Source organism: Pleurodeles waltl, chromosome 1_1 (assembly GCF_031143425.1).
Source record: "Pleurodeles waltl isolate 20211129_DDA chromosome 1_1, aPleWal1.hap1.20221129, whole genome shotgun sequence".
Classification (NCBI taxonomy): Eukaryota; Metazoa; Chordata; class Amphibia; order Caudata; family Salamandridae; genus Pleurodeles; species Pleurodeles waltl.
The window spans coordinates 522539647-522558086 of record NC_090436.1 but is presented as its reverse complement, the minus strand read 5'-3'; the positions used below and the strand labels follow the sequence as shown (position 1 = coordinate 522558086).

Here is an 18440-nt window from a genome sequence, read left to right as displayed (position 1 = left end):
TCTAACACTGTCAAACAAAATTCTGTACCCATTTAAATCATTCAGTTCACTACACTCTAATACCAATACTTCACTCACGAACAAAAGGGGACAAATTAGCCTGTATACAAAGGAGGAACAAGTTACGTTGACAAACATTTCCCACTCAAACATGTACCTGTTCCTCTGGGTTCCCTCACAGCTGGCTGTACGTTGACAGGACCTCTATGGTGAGGATTTCCAACTCATCAGGTGAGAAGGCAGGGGCCCAGTGTTTGCTTTGACTGGCATCCTGGCTCCCAGAGGTCAGCAACAGCAGCAAATGTGAAAGAGGTATTGTTGGCTGCAGTGTTAGGAGGCAAGTGAGATTTTTTCCAGGTGTTGCATACATGTGCACTGGATACGCGCTCCACAAAGAAGATGGATACAGCCGTTGGCTTTCATGTGTAGTTGTCACACATAGCAGTGTCCATCATGGATTGTTTCACCTACTACGCAGTCAAATTCCACTGACAGCCATCGGATAACAAATATCGTGATGCCAGGGTCAGGCACCCATCTTTTTAGGACGTGAAGCTGTGTATTTTTTAATTTATTGTGCATCACCACCATTCAAAATGGTGCCTACTTTTTATACAAACCTAAGATACATGCAACACTGTTTTTGCCAAACTATGACACATAAAAAGTGAACTCTTACTGTGTTTGACATTGATAGTGCCACAATGTTAAACGTCATGTGACTGTAATTGTAAGGAAAAAAAATAACTATAATGTGCAAACAACACATTTCAAATGTATTATTCACACATCATTTGTAAAAAAAAAATGTCAGACGTAAAACAAATTTGATTTTAAATAGCAAAAATGTTTAAAAATTATGGGAACATATATGACACAATAAGATCACTAATCTAACCAAGACATAAGATGTGTGCTGATTGTGAAAGTCTTCTGTCACAATTTTAATTGATAGTTTTGTTTTCCTTACATGTAGACATATGAACCCAGGGATGGGTAGAAAAGGCGTCCTCAAGTCTTCAGACCCTTTCCAGACCTTGCCACCATGGAGAAAAGGGACATAATAAAAAAAGTTCAGATTAAATAGGCTAACTATACTGGATTTGTGTCAGCAGCTAGAGCCTGATCTCCTGCCTCACAATAGTGAAACTCATGGCAGTACTTAATTTTGTGACCACTGACTCTTTTCTGTGCACTATGGCAGTATCTGGAGGTATGTCGCAGCCTACTTTCAGTGGTGTGCAACAAGAAGGCCTTGCTTCAATGATGAGACACATCAACAGCTTCATCCAGGTTTCAAGAGCTCAGGATTTGGCCAATGTGAAGGGGCAGTTTTATGATTTGGGTGGCCTACGACATCTGAATGGAGCAATTGGTGGTACACATATTGCCTTGGTGCCACCACATGGCAGAGAACAGGTCTAGCGCAATCGGAAGAACTTCCAGTCCATCAATGTGCAAGTTGTCTGCTTGCCGGATTTATACATCTCAAGAGTGTGTGCCCACTTTCCAGGGTCAGCACACAATTCCTTTGTACTATGGAACAGCATCATACCCCTGCAAATGTCACAACTTGGACCCGAGAGGGCCTGGCTTGTTGGTAATTGCAATATGACTTAAAGATCATTTGCTTTGATCCTAGTTTAGGAATGGGCAATGGCTTAATATGATTTTGAACTATCAGTTTATTTCTTCCATGTAGGAGACTCCGCGTATCCTAGTTCACCATGGTTGTTGGCATCGCTGAGGAAACCAACAACGCCATGGGAAGTTCACTTCAGTGACCCCATGAAAGAACACAGAGGTGAGTGGAGCTGGCTTTTTGGGCTTCTGAAAGCCAGATTTAGGTGTCTGGACAAGACCAGTGGAGCCCTCCTCTACTCACCTGGTAAGGTCTGACAAATTATGGTTGCCTGTTGCATGCTGCACAAAACCACCCTGTGATGGAACATCCCAATCATTGCAGAGTATGGAGACCGTGAAGAGCCACCGGTTGAGGATTTCAAAATGCCCAATGAAGATGACAGTGATGAAGAGGAAGGAATTCACCTACACATACTGTGACAACCAATGTCAGAACAACGTGTGACATACTGAACATATCAGTCTGTGTTGGTAATTTGGTAGGAATGTTCATTTCAGGAAAGTCCAAGGCAAAGATGTTTGTGGATCAAAGTTTCCCTACATTGAATATTGTATTTATTGACATAGCTTTACTTTTAGGATCCTCCACTATGTCATCTTCATTTGGACACTTCAGAGTTGTGGCATTTGCAGTGATATGTTGCCGTTGGACAGTACAAAGAGATCATGGGTTGATCTTGGGGCAGACACCCACTTTGGACGGACAGTTCTTGTACAGAGGCCATAAGCACTGTAATTGAATGGAAGTTGTTGAAATTGTATCAGACCTATTTTCTATTGGATGTTGCCACCAAGGCAATATATGTGGCTTAGAAACTTCAGTTTGTGTTCGGTGTAGGAAGCTGCTGATGTTTCTCCTCATAGTTGAAAGAACCTTTGTTTAGCACACCACTGAATGGTGGTTGTGACACTGCACCAGATACTGCCACAGTGTCCTGAAATTGCCATGTGGTCTCAATTGTTGTTACTGCCATGATGCAGGTTATTGGTGTATAATTCCTATTGTTAGGGCAGGATGTCTGGCTCTAGCTGAGGCCATAAATCAATAACAGTTGCCTGTTTAATTTGATTTTATAAAATATTCCCTTTCTTGCATGGTGTCAAGGGTCTGGCGTGTCAACTTCTAAATAGCACAGAATGTTTGGCTTCCTCACGGTTTGTGAAAAGCATATTTGATTGAGTGTGAACGACTTCCCTAGTTTGGCAGGTCAGAACATACTGAAGTTGTTTTACTCAGATAATACCCTTATACTAGCAAAAATAAGGGGGTAGGGGTCTCCTGAATTTAGTTAACAGTTTTTGCTTGCTCTGCAAAGACTTTGGGCTTGAGGTTAATGCAGCAAAAACAAGGCTAATGGTCTGCTGCTCTGGGAGAAAAAAGGTGAAAGTTAGGGTGACTCTGAATTCTGTTAGTCTGGAGACTGTTTAGACGTCCGAGTATCTGACTCAGGTGACTGGAGTGCTCATATCATGAAAAGCTCTTGTATATTAAGCCAATGGGGGGGAGCCTTAGGTCGGATGGCTAGCACTTCCCAGTGTCCACCAATTGATCCTGCAGTGGAAATATATAAGATCCAGGTAAGGGGCGCAGCTCTGTTTGGGGCTGAGTTGTGGGGTCTAAGTAATCTGAATATCCCTTGTAATAAGAGAAAATAATTTTTGTAGGCACAGTAGTGGGATGGGGATGGGCACCCCGTTGGTACCTCTCAGATTAGACCTTGGGTTGCATCCATTCACAGACATGGCAGTTCTAAAGTCCCTATTATACTGGATTCACCTCTGGAGAATGGAGGAGTTGGAACCCTACTGGTAGGGGTTAAGGAATATAATAGAGTGAGCTAGGGTTCTCGAGAAGGGTAAGATGGTCAAGGAAGCTGAAATTATTATGAGTAGAACTTGGCTTGCTCCAGTATTGGTACAACCCTGAAGCAATTCCATCTAATGCTGCCCCTTCAGTCAAGCAGAAATTTTGGGAGACGGCAATTGCACGGTCCAGCAAAATGGGTGTGAATGGCTGTTTGACCAGCGAATTCCTGCAAGTAAAGGAGGAACCAGTAACTGAGCCTTTGATGGATTTGATAGATGTGTTAGATCTCTGTTTTTACAGTTTAGATATGGTACTGTACCTGGCTGATCTGATTGCCCGGTGGTCCCCTCTGGGGCGTGGTGATAGTAAGTGCAAATTGTGCTTGGGGGCCGATGAAACAGATGGACACTTTCTCTTTTTATGTCCAAGATATGTAGCCCAGAGGAGAAGCTGGATTGTGCCTCTATGCAAAACAATTATCACTCTTTTCTCACGATAATGCCTACAGACTATGTAAGAGTGACTCATTGTTGGCAATTGTAACAGCTCTTTCAAAATTTATATTTGCGGCTTGGTCCATTAGACATAAAGAACTTATGGCTCCTGTGTAAGTTGGACCAGAGCCTTTAAGCCTTGGCAAAGGTATGGGACCAATTGCTCTTGATGATTTTTGCTGCTTGTCATCTGAACTTTGTACATCGATTGATGATTTTATTGAATTATTTTACTTCTCTTCTATGCATATATATATTTAATTTGCTTTGTTTTTAGTTAGTTTTATTGACTTGTTATTGTTTGACGATGAGATTACCTATTTCGATGGGTCAATAAATTTTGAAACTTTGATTGAGTCACAGACTTGTTACCTACAAATGTATGATACCAATACATAAAGATTTAATTGTTTCTTTTTCCATATTTTATTTACATGAGATACAAATTACCAAGTTAGTATCTATTATTTATTTTAGTAGTATATTGTTTGACATATTTAAAAAATGTTGGTGTACAGAAGACTTAGCAAAGGAATTTCCACAATAAATACAACACCAGTCTTTGACTTTGTATTATGTGCTTTTATTTTGAACAAAAAATAAGTGCACTATAATTGTAACCAGAATTGAAAAGAACAAGAGTACAAAACTAAAGTCCATCATGGTGGATGAAACTAATTTTGTTGAGCACTAATTATTTGGAGTCCACTGTACAAAATACAACTCTCCTCAAAAAAGGTAAATGTGTCTATGAAATAGTCCTCAGAGTGAATGATAGACACAAACTGGAGGAAATTAGGTTTGGCGTCTCTTGGAGGTGGTGGTGGATGTCTTTCCATCCTCACCTGGTGGTATGGATGAACGTCCCCTCCTGGGGCTGGGGGGAGACAGGTGCAGGGACTGTGGGGGAGAAGAGGGGATCAGTTTCCTGCTGTGGCAGGGTCTCCCTGTCTTTAGCTGAGGAAGGTGTATTTTGTCCTGTTGTTGAAGGACTACAGACAGGGTCAGATGGTACATGAAAAGCCCTGCACATGTGATGATAAATGTCAAATATCTCCCCAGCCAAGGAGCACAAATTAGAGTTGTGATTCTGCAGTGCAAGAATGTGGTCCCTCTGCACCTGCTTAAGGTCCTGGATCTCTGTTAGGACCTGGCCCATCACGTCTTAGGACTGTTGTATTGCTCCCAAGACTATGTGGACTGGGGGACAATGATGCCAGTGGCCTCACTTTGCTGGCTCATCGATTCCCTCCTATGACCCCATTCCCCACTACCTTGTGCCCTTGAGGCAGTGTGGCCCATCTACTGGGTCCTGGCACAACTGGAGGCGGTAGTGGTGGTTGCTCAACAGTAGCCATGACTGGGGGGCACACAATGGGAGTTGTGTTCCTGTGGACACAGGAAGTAGAGGTATCCATAGGCTGAGTTGTTACAGTAGCTGGAGTGGGAGGTGTAGGTGTCTGCCTAGTGTAACTCAGTGGGGCTGTCTGCCCAAACAGACCAGATGGACCATGCATCGCCTCATCATCTAGACTTACAGGAGTGGTGTCCTCACCGAAGGTTTGATCCTAGCCTGGAGTGGGGGTGTGCAGATAGTGGTCCATTGGCCCTGGGTGTTGGCCCTCATATGAATTAGAAAAAAAATATAAAAGGTCTATTGTAGCTCAAATGAGTCTTCAGCTACAGATAAAGCAAACTAAAAAACAAAATAAATTATGATAAATGGGCTGTTTAGGCCTTTGGTGATTGTTCACTTTTCAGTCATGCAGGGTAATGTACACAGATGCACACTTCAGTAACAATGATGGAGAGATGTCCTGAAATGTAAAATGTTATTTAGAAAGTGTGCAATCCATGCACCAGACATGCAACTCAACACGGTAGAGAGGAGATTTGAGAACTGAATCATTTCAAGGCCTAGCAGTCTCAAAAACAAACCACAGTACAACTTATTGGATTAAATGGCATTGGTCATCATATAAACACTGTAATTGTGTATCAATACTGCTTACAGTCAGCATGCCGCAGATCTCAATTGGAAACCTTTGAATATTCAAACTATGATTTATGCAAGCAAGTAGAACAACTCAATGGAGTAACAAGAAGGTGGCAACATACTGGGTCAACCCAGTATATGAACGTTTGATACATACCATAAAATGGTGAATGACAACTACGTAAAGCTTTGGCTTTTGTGCATATGTGGAAAGAAAGGGAGGTTGGGCAACATCACACTGCACTCTTGTTTTGCAGAGGCAAAAGCAGGGCATCATGGTAGTTGCAGTCATTTGTAAATACTATTGCCAATACTTGTCAAAAAGTGGGTAATGCATACCTATATAAATTAAAACAGTGAAAATGAACACACAGTTACGACATGTACACACTTATGTGTATAATGTGAATAGCTTAAAATACCACTTACATGCACTATACCTTCATGTGCATATGGATGGAGTTTGGAACCTGTTTTTTTAAGTACAACAGCCTACATTGAGATACATCAAATGACTAGGCAAATGCAAGGGGTGATTCATTGAGAACAACACACAGTCTTATAATATGTATTGTTCATTGTTAAATAGATTGTAATAACCATGATGCTACTAATTTGGATAGCACAAGCTATTTTGGAAAATGAAGTTTCAATATATATGTTTTGATAGGTATCTAAAACATTCTGAACAGCTAAGTTAAGGGCAAGGACTCCATTGATTAATGAGACATTCACAAGTGTACCTTACCAGTCTACACTCTGCCAGGGATTCCTGTCAAGCCTTCAGGATGTAGGATCTGCAAGACCTCCTCCTCCCAGGGAAAGAGTTGTAAAAGGGAGGAGGGGCTGGGAGAACCACCACCAGTTCTCTAGGCCTCCAGATGACACTTGGAGGCCAGGGAACGGACTCTCCCCTGCAGGTCATTCCACCTCTTCCTAATTACCTCTTCTGTGCATAGATTGTTAGCTACATCATTCACTCTGTTGACTATTCTGTCCCACATTTGCTTTTTTTCTGAGAAATGGTGGTATTTTGTTCTTGTACTCCAAACATTTGTGGCTCTACTCTAATAATTTCATCCACCATGACTGTCTGTTCTCCTTATGTAAAACATGGGTTCCTCCTCCCTGTCATAGTGCTCAGAAAAAAATATGCTAATGTCCCTACAGTGATTCAGAAAATAGTGAAAAAACTAAGAAATGAAAAAACAGAGGGGGAATACAAAAAAGAAAATACCTTGGCCGTTCAGTGGCAAGGTCATCCTTAAAATAGTGGTTAGCAGCAGAATGGCAAAGCATCTTGGTCTGAGATGGAATGTGTTTTATAGTGTGTTTTGCAGGTGTTCATAATTGTCAAATATACATCAGGTGTGCGCTGCTAACATCCATCCAATACCCACAACAATAGTAGAATGCTTCACAGGTCCAGCAACGGACTCCTGCTGACATGGGACCTCCGCTGGTGCACCGCCAACTCGGCCGTGATATCTAAATATGGTTGCCACAATTCCGCCGTCCGATGGTAAATGGATTGCTACTCACCAGCATTGGATTCTGCTGCGGATACAGCTAGCATGATGAAGTACACTCCGTCGACCCGGACAGCAGTTGAACAGCCATAGATCTAAATACAGCATCTGAACACTGCTTGACGGAGTACTTGGGACCGCCTCTGCGGTGGATTGCAGTAATACCATCAAGATGTAAATCAGGCCCTATATTCTAGACTTGCTACTAGTACACCGTAGAGATCATGAAAATGTACTGAGATGGCTGGTGCATTGGTCAGATCATGCTGCTCTAAATTACTTTGGAAATGTAGTTTTTAGAGAAATGTAGTATACGCACAACAAATTCTGTCTTGTTACATACTACTTCCCCATTTGCAAATGTGGAAAATAACTTCATATGATCTTGTTCAATACTGAATCATGAGTTTAATTAGATTGCTCAAGATGATGTTCGTCCAGGTATTAAAACTCAAATCTAATGCACTGAGTATAAGTTTCTTAATCATCTTACGTAATCAAGGAGTGTGTGTGAATTGTATCTGATGATGGCAGATTTCATAAATAATTCTTTTCACACTGTGGTAACCCGCGATCCTTATAATCATGCTTGGTTAACCTCAATAAAAGAATATGTAGATCCTACAGATTGAAAAATTATTGCAGCATTTTAAATGTTCCAACGTTGTTGAAGTTCCTGGTAGAGATATACTGTATAGAGGTTCTAACATTTTGGGAACTGCATCCAAATCAGTGTTCAGGGGCAGCATTGCTTAAACCCTAATATTGACACTGTTGGATCTCTTCACAGTCTTTGTTACTCTTCACCATTGCCTACTATTATGTGGGATCAGGCATGTGCTACATGTGTCCAATTAATTATGTCCAATGCACATCAGATCAAATAGTTACACTTTATTCTAGGTAATAATAACCCAAGTATTATCACGTTATCCACTAGTCAAATGTGGATTGTCCTGTGGTTTCTGTTTGTCATCATCTTTAACATATATCCAACCTCCTCGCCATCTTATGCATACGATAGGGCTTTGATTCTCCAATTACGCAGGTGACCCGTAACTGTTGTGTCGGCAAACAGACTGAATGAACATGAGCCCAAGACAAATGTAACACACAAAATAGGTCAGAGCAGGTGGAATGCAATTTGTTCTTGTGGCTGTAAAAAGGGTGGAACTCTCTTCCAATAGCAACACGAAAGTTCAGGAAATTAAATGGATACTTCTTGTTCTCTGTCATTATAATCTCTATGAACTTTTTCTTGCCTGGATGGCTATTGTGGATTTGTTGGTACTACATGAGAATTATTTTGTGATGAAGTTGATGATACCCTGCGAACCGGGGCTCTGCGTCCATGAAGATAATAAAGAAATTGTATTTGTCCAGCTCCTTCACATGGATGGGTGGCCATATGAGGCATTGCTGTGCAACCAATGAGACAGGGAAGAGATCCATCAAGTCTATAAGTCTGAAGCCTTTGATTTGGGTAAAGATCCAGTGACTTCATACTGCTCAACCAGTTACACGGATGAGTAACTCTGCAAAGCTAGGTTTTGTAATCAGTGAGGCAGAGAAAGAACTATTCTAAGTCAGATTCTATAAACCATGAGAAAAAGAAACACAGATAGTGAAGAAACCCTGAAAAGGTAGACAGGCAGGCTCTGAAACAAGTGAGATAGGAGAAACCCACATGTGCTTAATCTCTTCAGGCACTGAGACAGCGAAGAAATGCTGCCATCAGTAAGACGGTTGAGAGACCATGCAGTGCCAGGCCAGATAAATCGAACATCCCACTAAGCCAGACTCTGAAACCCTTCAGCAAGGGAAGACGCAGTGATATCAGGCTGTGATGCCACATAGTGAAAAAGGGTGTTGTGTTGTCGTTGCACTACAGAGATGGCATCATTATGTACTCAGTGTACATGTTTTTCAGGGGGAGATTATCACTCTGTTGACCCTCAGCTGCATTAGAATGTACACTCATTTCACCTCCCTTAACATTCTGTGCATCCATTCATATAGGAAGTTGTGTACATAGTTATAGCTGTAGGATTGTGATATTTGTTGTCTACACATGCATTGTGTCCCCATTGGAACCTGACACAAGGAAGAGACCCAGTGGCCCTGCATCAAGTAAAAAAGGCAAGGGATCCGAACTCCTGTGACACCAGAACTTAGAAATTCAAGGGACCTAGTACCCTGTAACGCAGTCATTGCTGCCATGGTAAATACAATAGGCAATAAAAGGAGTTCTAGTGTTAAAATTATTCAAACTTGATAAAGTGTGCTATTAAACTGTAGTTTCCTGGCACTATTTCACAGACTAATAGATGGACCAGATAGTATAGAGCTAGTATTTAAATGTTTTACACAAGATATAACGCGAGAATTTGAGAGTAGGTGAGACAATTACAGGGAACAGCAAAGCAGGAAGAGATGGGAAAAGTGCCCAAGCAAGACTTCTAAAGGGGGGTATCTTCAAGAAGGCTTTAGATAAACCATAAGATGTAGATTTGCTTCATATATAAAGAGACCCATTAGAATGGAATGCACAATATACCAGTTAGAGAGCCCTGAAGGTGACCCTTTTAAAATATGGCAAGATGAGGCAGGAAAAGTCACATTTTTGACTCAGGAAGGAGGCTGATGTATCTTAAAGGATCTGCAGTTTGTTTGACAGGAATTTGGACAGCCATAATTAGAGAGCATTGCCTCAATCCAAATGCAAGATAGTAACTACCTTTAGGAGTGGGTGGCACTTGTTTGGATGGAGAAGAGAAGTGTTTCCCTCAGAGCTTTCAGAGCAATAACATAATTATTAGTTGCTCAGTTGCCTAGGTACAAAAAATCAAATTACACATTGCATTGCCTGGGAAAGGGCTGGGTCCAAGAGTTAAAGGCCACTAGGAACAGAGCCAGAAATATCCCCAAAGAGCTAGGACCTCCATTTCATCCATATTTAATGTTAATGAACTGGCTGGCATCCAATCAGTAATGGTGGTACGGTCATATTTGCATGTTAGCTGAAGCCTTGGCCTGGGAGCCATCAGAATGAGTCAACATTTTGGTAGACTGAGAGAGGACCATTTAAGTATGCTGCAAAGTAGTGGTCTTAGTTCACATTGAAGTGGAGATAGTGAGCCTTACACCAGTCTCAAATTAAAAGTTTCACTCTCTTTGAGAGTCAAGGAAACAACATCCATCTGTAGTGGCTTGCCTATACCAATTAGGTGGATACCAATTAGGTGGTTGGTGGTGATGAGAGATCCAGATAGAATGGGTCTGTGATGGTTAAACCCCTGCCATCCTGTGCTAACTTGATATCAATCAAAGTGGCCACCACAGCTGTATTCATTCATAGTTGTGAGATGGGCAAACCAAGAGTGAGCCAGATCGACAAGAGTCCTCAAGAAGGCAGATGAATTTTTAGTTCACTGTCTTTTCTAATATCTTCGCTCAAAGGGAGTTGGGTCAGAGAGAGACAGTTTTTTTCAGATCACATGGGTTGGTTCTAGCTTTCTTTAATAGGAGCACAATGATCATGTGCTGAAGAGGAAGAGAAAATGAAGGTGAAGCTAAGGAGTAATCTATAGCCTGACATAGAGTAGGGACATCAGCAGAACCGTTTTTCTAAGATGAATTGGAGGTTGCAGTCCTCTAGAAGGTACCCCTAATTAATAAAATAAGACTTTGGGTGACCGTATCCATGGAAATTTCCCTAAAGTGGTCTATTCATTGTTGAGGACGAAGGACTGGCAGCACAGATAGATAAGTGCTGAGCATCCCTGAGTAACTCGTAGTCAGTAGTGGATCTCAAAAGTTTGAATTTTGCACTGGAAGAAAGAAGAGATTTCTTGATGCCAAGATCGGTCACCCCCTACCCTTTCATTTATTTTTTTCTCATGTTCAGTGCTTTTCTGACCCTCTGGAGTTGGGGTGGTAAGAGCAGAAAGACTCTCTGCGGACCAGGGATGGTGGCTGAGTCTCTTGATATTGGGGTGGTACTCTCACCCACCCATTCCTTTTTCAATATATTTTTTTTCTAATGTCTTGTGGGACTTCTGTCCCCAGGATGGCAAAAAAAGACAGTCCTGGGCCGAAGTATGGGTGGAGTGTAGTTTATATTCCAAGTCAGAGCAGCCCACACTAATTATTTTTTTTTTTCTTTCCCTGTTGTCTGCTTGGCTTACTGCCCCTCTCCCCGGAAGTGAGCAGATTCAGAATAATCCACCCACTCTTTCCCCCTTGTGGGTTACAAATACTGTTTTTGTTCCCTTTGCCAATGTCATGATGGGGCACTCCCCACCCCAATTCCATCCCATTACCTTTTATTTTTATTCTTTCTGTGGTATTTAATGGGCTATCTGACTTACTGGGGCAGAAAGACTGTTGTGGTCCCAGGTATAGAAGATGGTATGTTGCTCCAGACGAGCAGGACCACCACCCACCTCATTCATTTATTTTAAATCCCTACGATGGTATCTACTGAGATTTGTGCCCTCATGGGTCAAGTAGATTGGGGTTAAACCTCATAATCTACTCCCCTGAGAGTTGTAGAAACATAGTCTTGGGCCCAGGGATGGAGGAGGCTAGCCGCTGTGAGGGTGGGTCAACCCCCCCCCCCACTCGGTTCCTTTCAAATCTTTTTTCTGGTGGATCATTCACTCTTCAGGGTGGAGATGGGAATTTATGTTCTGTTAATATTTTACCTGGTGAATTTCTGTTCTTTTGATTTTACAGTGTGCTTGCTATTTCCCCCGATTTAAGTTTTGCTAACTAAACTTTGAAGTTATCTTTATTTGCATACATATACACGCACACAGGGAGTCCTGTCTGTTCACATATTGGACAAATGCTAAAATCTAGGTTTGTTTGTTATGCTGCAGAAATATGCAGCTGTAAATCAATCTGGCTAATGTGTTTTTGTTGTCTTTTTCTGTAACTTCCCACCCTGATTTCCAACAGCAGTATGGGGAATTCGTGTTCACCAACCTAGTTTGTTCCATGCATCATTTTGTATAATATTTGCCTGTACGTGCAAAATGATATTGAGATTTTTTAAAGGAACCAGCTTCTACTGTGCTGAATTGTTAGTAATTGTGACTACTAAACAGCGTCTTTGTTTAACGCATACCATTTCAGGTTTAATACTCATTCGTCCTCGTTCAATTACGAATGTATAATTTGTGTAAGTAAAACCATGACAAAACTCAGATGTAATTATGCTGCAGGTTCAGAAGATTCCTTTGCATATTGCATGCTTTCATAAATATAACTGTTAAATCCTAGATATTAGGGTTTTTATTGTCAAACATTGCTCTTGAGCTTACATGCCATTTGTAACTATATGTACATATTCAATTATTGATCATTACTTTAGGATTTTTCTGATATACCAATGTCCAAGAAAGCACCTGCACCATGTCTATATTATATTTGAAAAGACTGAGGAAGTATCTATCTGTTAAACAGACTTTTATGAGCATTGGATGTGGTGTGATTTGCTCAGTCTTTCTAATTCTTCTATAGAGGTTTCAGCCAGCTAAAAACATGCCAGAGTTTTGACTCTATTTAAGAAACCAGTGCCTCACTTTAAAGTCCCAAGCAACTATCACCCTGTTTCTCTATTGGCTGCCCCAACCAGGATCTTGAAAAGGGAGGTCAATATCCAGCTGTCTTTATTCTTGAATTCTCGCTCTGCTGGGCCGCCTCTCAATCAGGTTTTATACCCTTTCACTGAGTTAGCAACACTTTCTGTGGAGAAGGATCTTCACACTATCTTATATGAGGGAGGCTCATTCGCTCTGATCTTGTTAGATCTCTCCCTAACACGTGATACAATCTTGCACCCCATTTTAAATAATCAGCTGTTCGAAATTGCCATCAGTGACCTAGCTTTGGATTGGTTGATTTTTTTTTTTACCAACCAGACTCAGTCAAGATCCCACCTTACTGCTCTGAGAAGTTAATAACATGTGGAATACCTTAGGGCTCTTCGTTGCCTCATCATATGATCATATGAGTTCGCCGAGGACCGAATCGTGGTTAGCTCTCTAACGTGTTTCCTCTACCCAGGAGTGCTTCTGTTCCTACATGTCTGCTCTTGCTCCGTGGATGCACATTTCAAGTTGAATAGGGACAAAGCAGAGGTTCTGCTTTTTGGTGGCCATGCATCTGTCTGATCTGATACTTGGTGTCCTGCTGAGCGTGGCTCTACCCCGCTACCTTCCATTCAGATGAAGAACCTCTCTTATTGTTTCTGACCATACACTTCAGCCAGATAAACAGAGAAGCTGCTACATATTTTTCCATTCTTAAGAAGGCTTATGAAGTGTGTTTTCTCTCTTCCTGACTTCCAAAGAAGGTTTATGGTAACTCCATCTATTTAGGACTGGCTGAATTTCTTGTCAAGCTTCTCCAAATAGTTGAAAATGATGTTGTGCGCGCGATACCCAAAACGTATTTCTTGTCCACCTGTGATTTCTTTTTTTGAATAATCTGCATGGCTTCCAATTCTGGAACATGTGATCATTAAAGCTCTCTGTTTGACCTTTCGGACTTTGAATGAGTCTGGTCCTCTTAAACTGAAACATCTATTTTACTTTTGTCAGCCTAAAAACACTCTTAGATCAGCTGGCACCAATTTGGTGGTTCTACCACAGTTCAAGAAATCCAGAACGGGGTTGGGGGCACTATTTTTCCTCTCTGGCTGCACAATAGTGGTACTTCTTTCTTTTTGACCAAGATCTACCCCGTTCCTAATTACCTTAAGAAAACTTGAGAAAAAGATTAGAAACAGGTCTCATGAAACTTCCTTAAGTTTCATGCTTGAAAGTATTTATGTCCCTGGGCAGCTCTAGAGCGCCCTTTATTGGGTAGCTGTGTGCTTTAAACACCTTTAAATTAATAAATACATGAAATACATTGCGCAAATGGCTGTTGTTGAACACTCTTTGTAGAGGTTACATGGCTTCTTCTTTAGAGTAGGACATTAAATGCAGAAATGCACAACAGTGAAATTACTGACCACTTCTACTGTATCTGATTTAAAGGTGTGCACTATTAACGCTGTGATTCCACAGGCTGGAGAGGAATCTCACATACATTACTTTGAGCAGAACTTCTAAAAAAAAAAAAAAAACACAAATTTTCTTTATAACTTTCCCAACCAGCGGACATGCAAATGGCATGATAAAATCTGGAAGTGGCAATATTTGAACAATGCTGTTCACAGCATGCCACTGCAACCACTGCAGGAAACCACCTGTTTTAACACATATTAACACTGCTCTTGCGTTAACCTGTAAAGAATGCGGTATTGCTGCACCTGTCAATTATGGTAGCAGTATCAGTGCATCAGCCTGTACCTCACTTATTAATAGTGAGAATGCATTGGTTTATGCGCCGATTGGTTTCCTTATTTTCACTGCTGTTTTTCTTGCTTTTTCCCCTGTTTTTTTGGGTGCCTTCTTGCTTTTTCCTCATTATCACTTCTTTCTTTCTGCCTTCTCTCATGTTTTTGGTGTGCCTTCTCCATGCCTTCCCCTGGTTTTTCTGCCTTCTACTTGCTTTCCCCCCTTTGTTAGTGTGCCTTCTCCTTTCACTACTCGTTTTCACTACTTTCTACTTGGTTTTTGGCCCACCTTTTACGTGGCTTCTCCCTGATTTTCCCTAGTTTTAACTTCTTTCTCCTTGTGTTTTTCCCCATATTTGTGTGCCTTCTCCTTGATTTTCTTTCATTTTCACTGCTGTCACCTTGCTTTTTAACCCTCGTTGCCACTCTGACCTGCTGCCTAGCCCCACCCTCTGCCTCCCAGCACCCCTGCCTCCTCCCAAGACCTCCTTAATGGAGGCCACAGCATGACCCCATTGAGCAGGTCCCAGGCCCAGCTCTTCCTGTGCTGCTGCATCACTTTTTCTCTAGTCTTCTTGCTTTCCCTCTGTTTTTTTAGGTGCCTTTTCATTGCTTTTCCCTCATTCTCACTGCTTTCTCCTTGCTTTTTCCCACATTTTTTGTGTGCCCGCTCCTTGCTTTTCCCTCATTTATATTGCTTGCTCCTCACTTTTTCTCCTGTTTTTGCGTGCCTTTCCTTTCTTTTCTGTTGTTCTCACTGCTCTCTCCTTGCTTTTCCTCCTGTTTTTTTATGTGCCTTCTCCTTGCTTTTTCCTCATTCTCACTTTATCCTTGCTTTTCCCCCTGTTTTTTGTGTGCCTTCTCCTTGCGTTGTTTCTAGTTGTCACTACTTTCTTCTTGCTTCCCCCCTTTTTTGTGTACCTTCTCCTTGCTTTTCTCTCGTTTTCACTGTTTCCTCTGGGACCTGCAATTGCCTGGATACTCTGTTGGGTGATTAGACGCACTTTACAAATACTTATTGATTGGTAGTAGGTGTTATCAAGTCTAGAAACATATTTACAAACATATTTTGGAGTATGTAGTAGTAATCCTGTAGTACCCTTTCATACTTTTATATGCCTTTTATGCGTTGTCCCCAAAACATATAAAATGTGAATAAAATAGAGATAAAATTTGAATATTCATTTACAATTAGCACAAATTGAAAGGAGTGTGGCCTTTTTGCACTTTTTCTAGTAGAGAAGTGGACATTTCTCGAAGGCAGATAAGAGTACGTAAAAGCAAACTTCTGTAGTACTATTTCCCATACTCCGATATGCTTTTCTGAATAGGCCTCAGTGTGTTTACCTTCTGCGAATTCATATGCACCATAAAATGCATTGCTGCACGTTTTGATGACCAAAAGGTAGAGCACATATGCAGAGTTAATGGAGGTTACCCCTATTACCTTCAGAGATAATCTTCTTGAGAACTTTGTACAACCAGTTTGCCTTATAATTTGTAAATGTTTTCTTGGTCTCAAAGCTGTGCTAGCAACTTGAGCTATTGTGATGTATTGCAAGACCACAAATACATAAAGAAAAAACATGTATTACAATTTTTATTTGATATTTTTCTGTATAAAGTATGTTAGTGGGAAATCAGTATAAATTCTTGAAACTATCTGTAGTTTGAAAAATCATTGTTAACTGTCACTCTTGGGAAGTAATCAATAGTATTAAAGTAGATTACTCCTAATTGTTCGGGCTGCATGCATTGCCCAAAAAAATAGGGCCAGAATTCACAAAATAATTTTAAGAGGTAACCTACATTTTTTACTTACAGTTGCAAATTAACTTTTAAAATTCACAGAATGTAAATTTTCACTGTTAAGTGGAGTTACTTTTGCATAGGTTTACCCGATTGTGATGTAATATTATGCAGTTTTAAATCCTCACGTGGTGCGGATAGTAGGAGGTGCAGGGCGGGAATACCCACAAACTATGGAGTTTGACGGTGTTCTCAGACGTCCTAACAATCCTGTACTGCCCAGTAAACAGTTGGCAACCTACTCCTGCCAAGGTATGCTATGTGAATTTGTAAAGCGCACGTTCACCCCGAGGGAATCTTAGCGCTGGAGTGGAGGAGTAAGTCTGTTTCCAGGGTAGAAATCGGAAGAGAACAGGCTAAAAATTGGTGAATTAGTGGGAGTGCAGCGGAAAGTTTTCTCCGCGAGGAACAGTAGTTTCCCCCTCAGTCAGAAAACAAGAAAATAAATAAAAGCGCAACTCCACTAAGCTGATCGCATTAGTGCAGTTACTCATATCGCATTAGCATATTTTTTATACAAATCGGTCCAGCGTGCCCTGATTTACGAAGGGTTGTTTATTGTATAAGACACCGTTGGGAGAGCCTACACAGCCTAAGAAACCCCTTAGTACCCAGGCCCCCCTCACTGGTGACCTACTTCCAAACTGAGCGCCTTTCCCGCGTTCTGCGGGGACCACATATTCATGCAGACTTGGGGCCATTAGCTCTAATTGTCGACTTAGAGGTCTCTTTTTTCTGCACCGTATGCTTTAAATATGTAGGCATTCAATTCTAACGTACATCCGAGCAAGCTCCGCGGTTAATGATTCCAAACGATGATTTGTGTCCTCTTAACGAGGCGGGTCGGCTCACTGCAAAATTAACACATCTCTTTATTCTTTCAGGTGGGAGATGAAGGAGGATGCTGACCTCGAGGAGGAGGATGAAAAGGCAATGCTGGACCATTTAAAAGACGTTGTCCTAACCCAGGAGCCTTCAGCCTTGGACCTCTGAGGAAAATTCCCGTCATGCGTCACACTCTTTTTTGTCATAATAAAGTGCCTTTCTTGTTAATGCACGCATAGCCCAGTGTGAACGAATATGGCCGCCTCGGGAGAATTCAGACGCGGCATGTGGCTCGGCCGCTGCTCTGTTTCTTGAGCGGCAGAGACTGGGACCGCGAGTGTTACCTGAGCGTCTGCTGCCAGCCAAATAATGTGACAACCTGCACACTTTGAAAATAAAACCATGCTTTATTGAATTAAGAATGAACTTGTTATGGCATTGTAAGTACCCACTTTATATGGTCGACGCGCACGTCCCCGAAGGCCCACTTAAACTCGCTCATTCATTAGCTTTGCAATAGGCCAGCTTCAAGAATATTAATGACTGCCTCGTAAGACATAATTGCTTCACTGCCACCTTGCAAGGCAATAAGAAAATTGGACCTCGGGTTTCTGTATTCCTAGAAGGCTCTTTGCAGGTTTATATTGCTGAGCTAAACTCTCTGTGGCTCACTGTGACAGGTTTAGTTGATTTTTTGTTTTCCTGCTTGCTGCTTTTCAGTTTTAATCGTGCAGTCAGCTAACAGGCCAACCGAAACAATTCACGCTCATCTGGCGCGCCAGACACAGTGTGTTTGGCCTCTGGAGCTGCAACAGAATTGAGAGCAACGGGATATGTAATTATGCCTGCTAAGTGGCATGTCCCTGCTTCATGGTATACGGTGAATATCGTTCATAACAGTGAATAAGAGTTACATGGGAACAGCTAAATATCAAAGCTGTACTTCATTTTCATACATTTGTAAAAGAAGTGTGTCTGCAGTAAA

General features: G+C 41.5%; 1 protein-coding gene across 1 annotated transcript in view; it reads left to right on the top strand.

The window, feature by feature from the left end:
- Positions 1-17877, top strand: part of KIAA0825 (KIAA0825 ortholog) — a 2111807-nt gene extending 2093930 nt beyond the window's left edge. The window contains exon 21 of the mRNA XM_069225418.1: positions 17515-17877. Within this exon, the coding sequence (XP_069081519.1) occupies positions 17515-17623 (109 nt within the window). The 3' untranslated portion in view covers positions 17624-17877. The remainder of the gene's footprint in view (positions 1-17514) is intronic.
- The last annotated feature ends 563 nt before the right edge of the window (positions 17878-18440 follow it).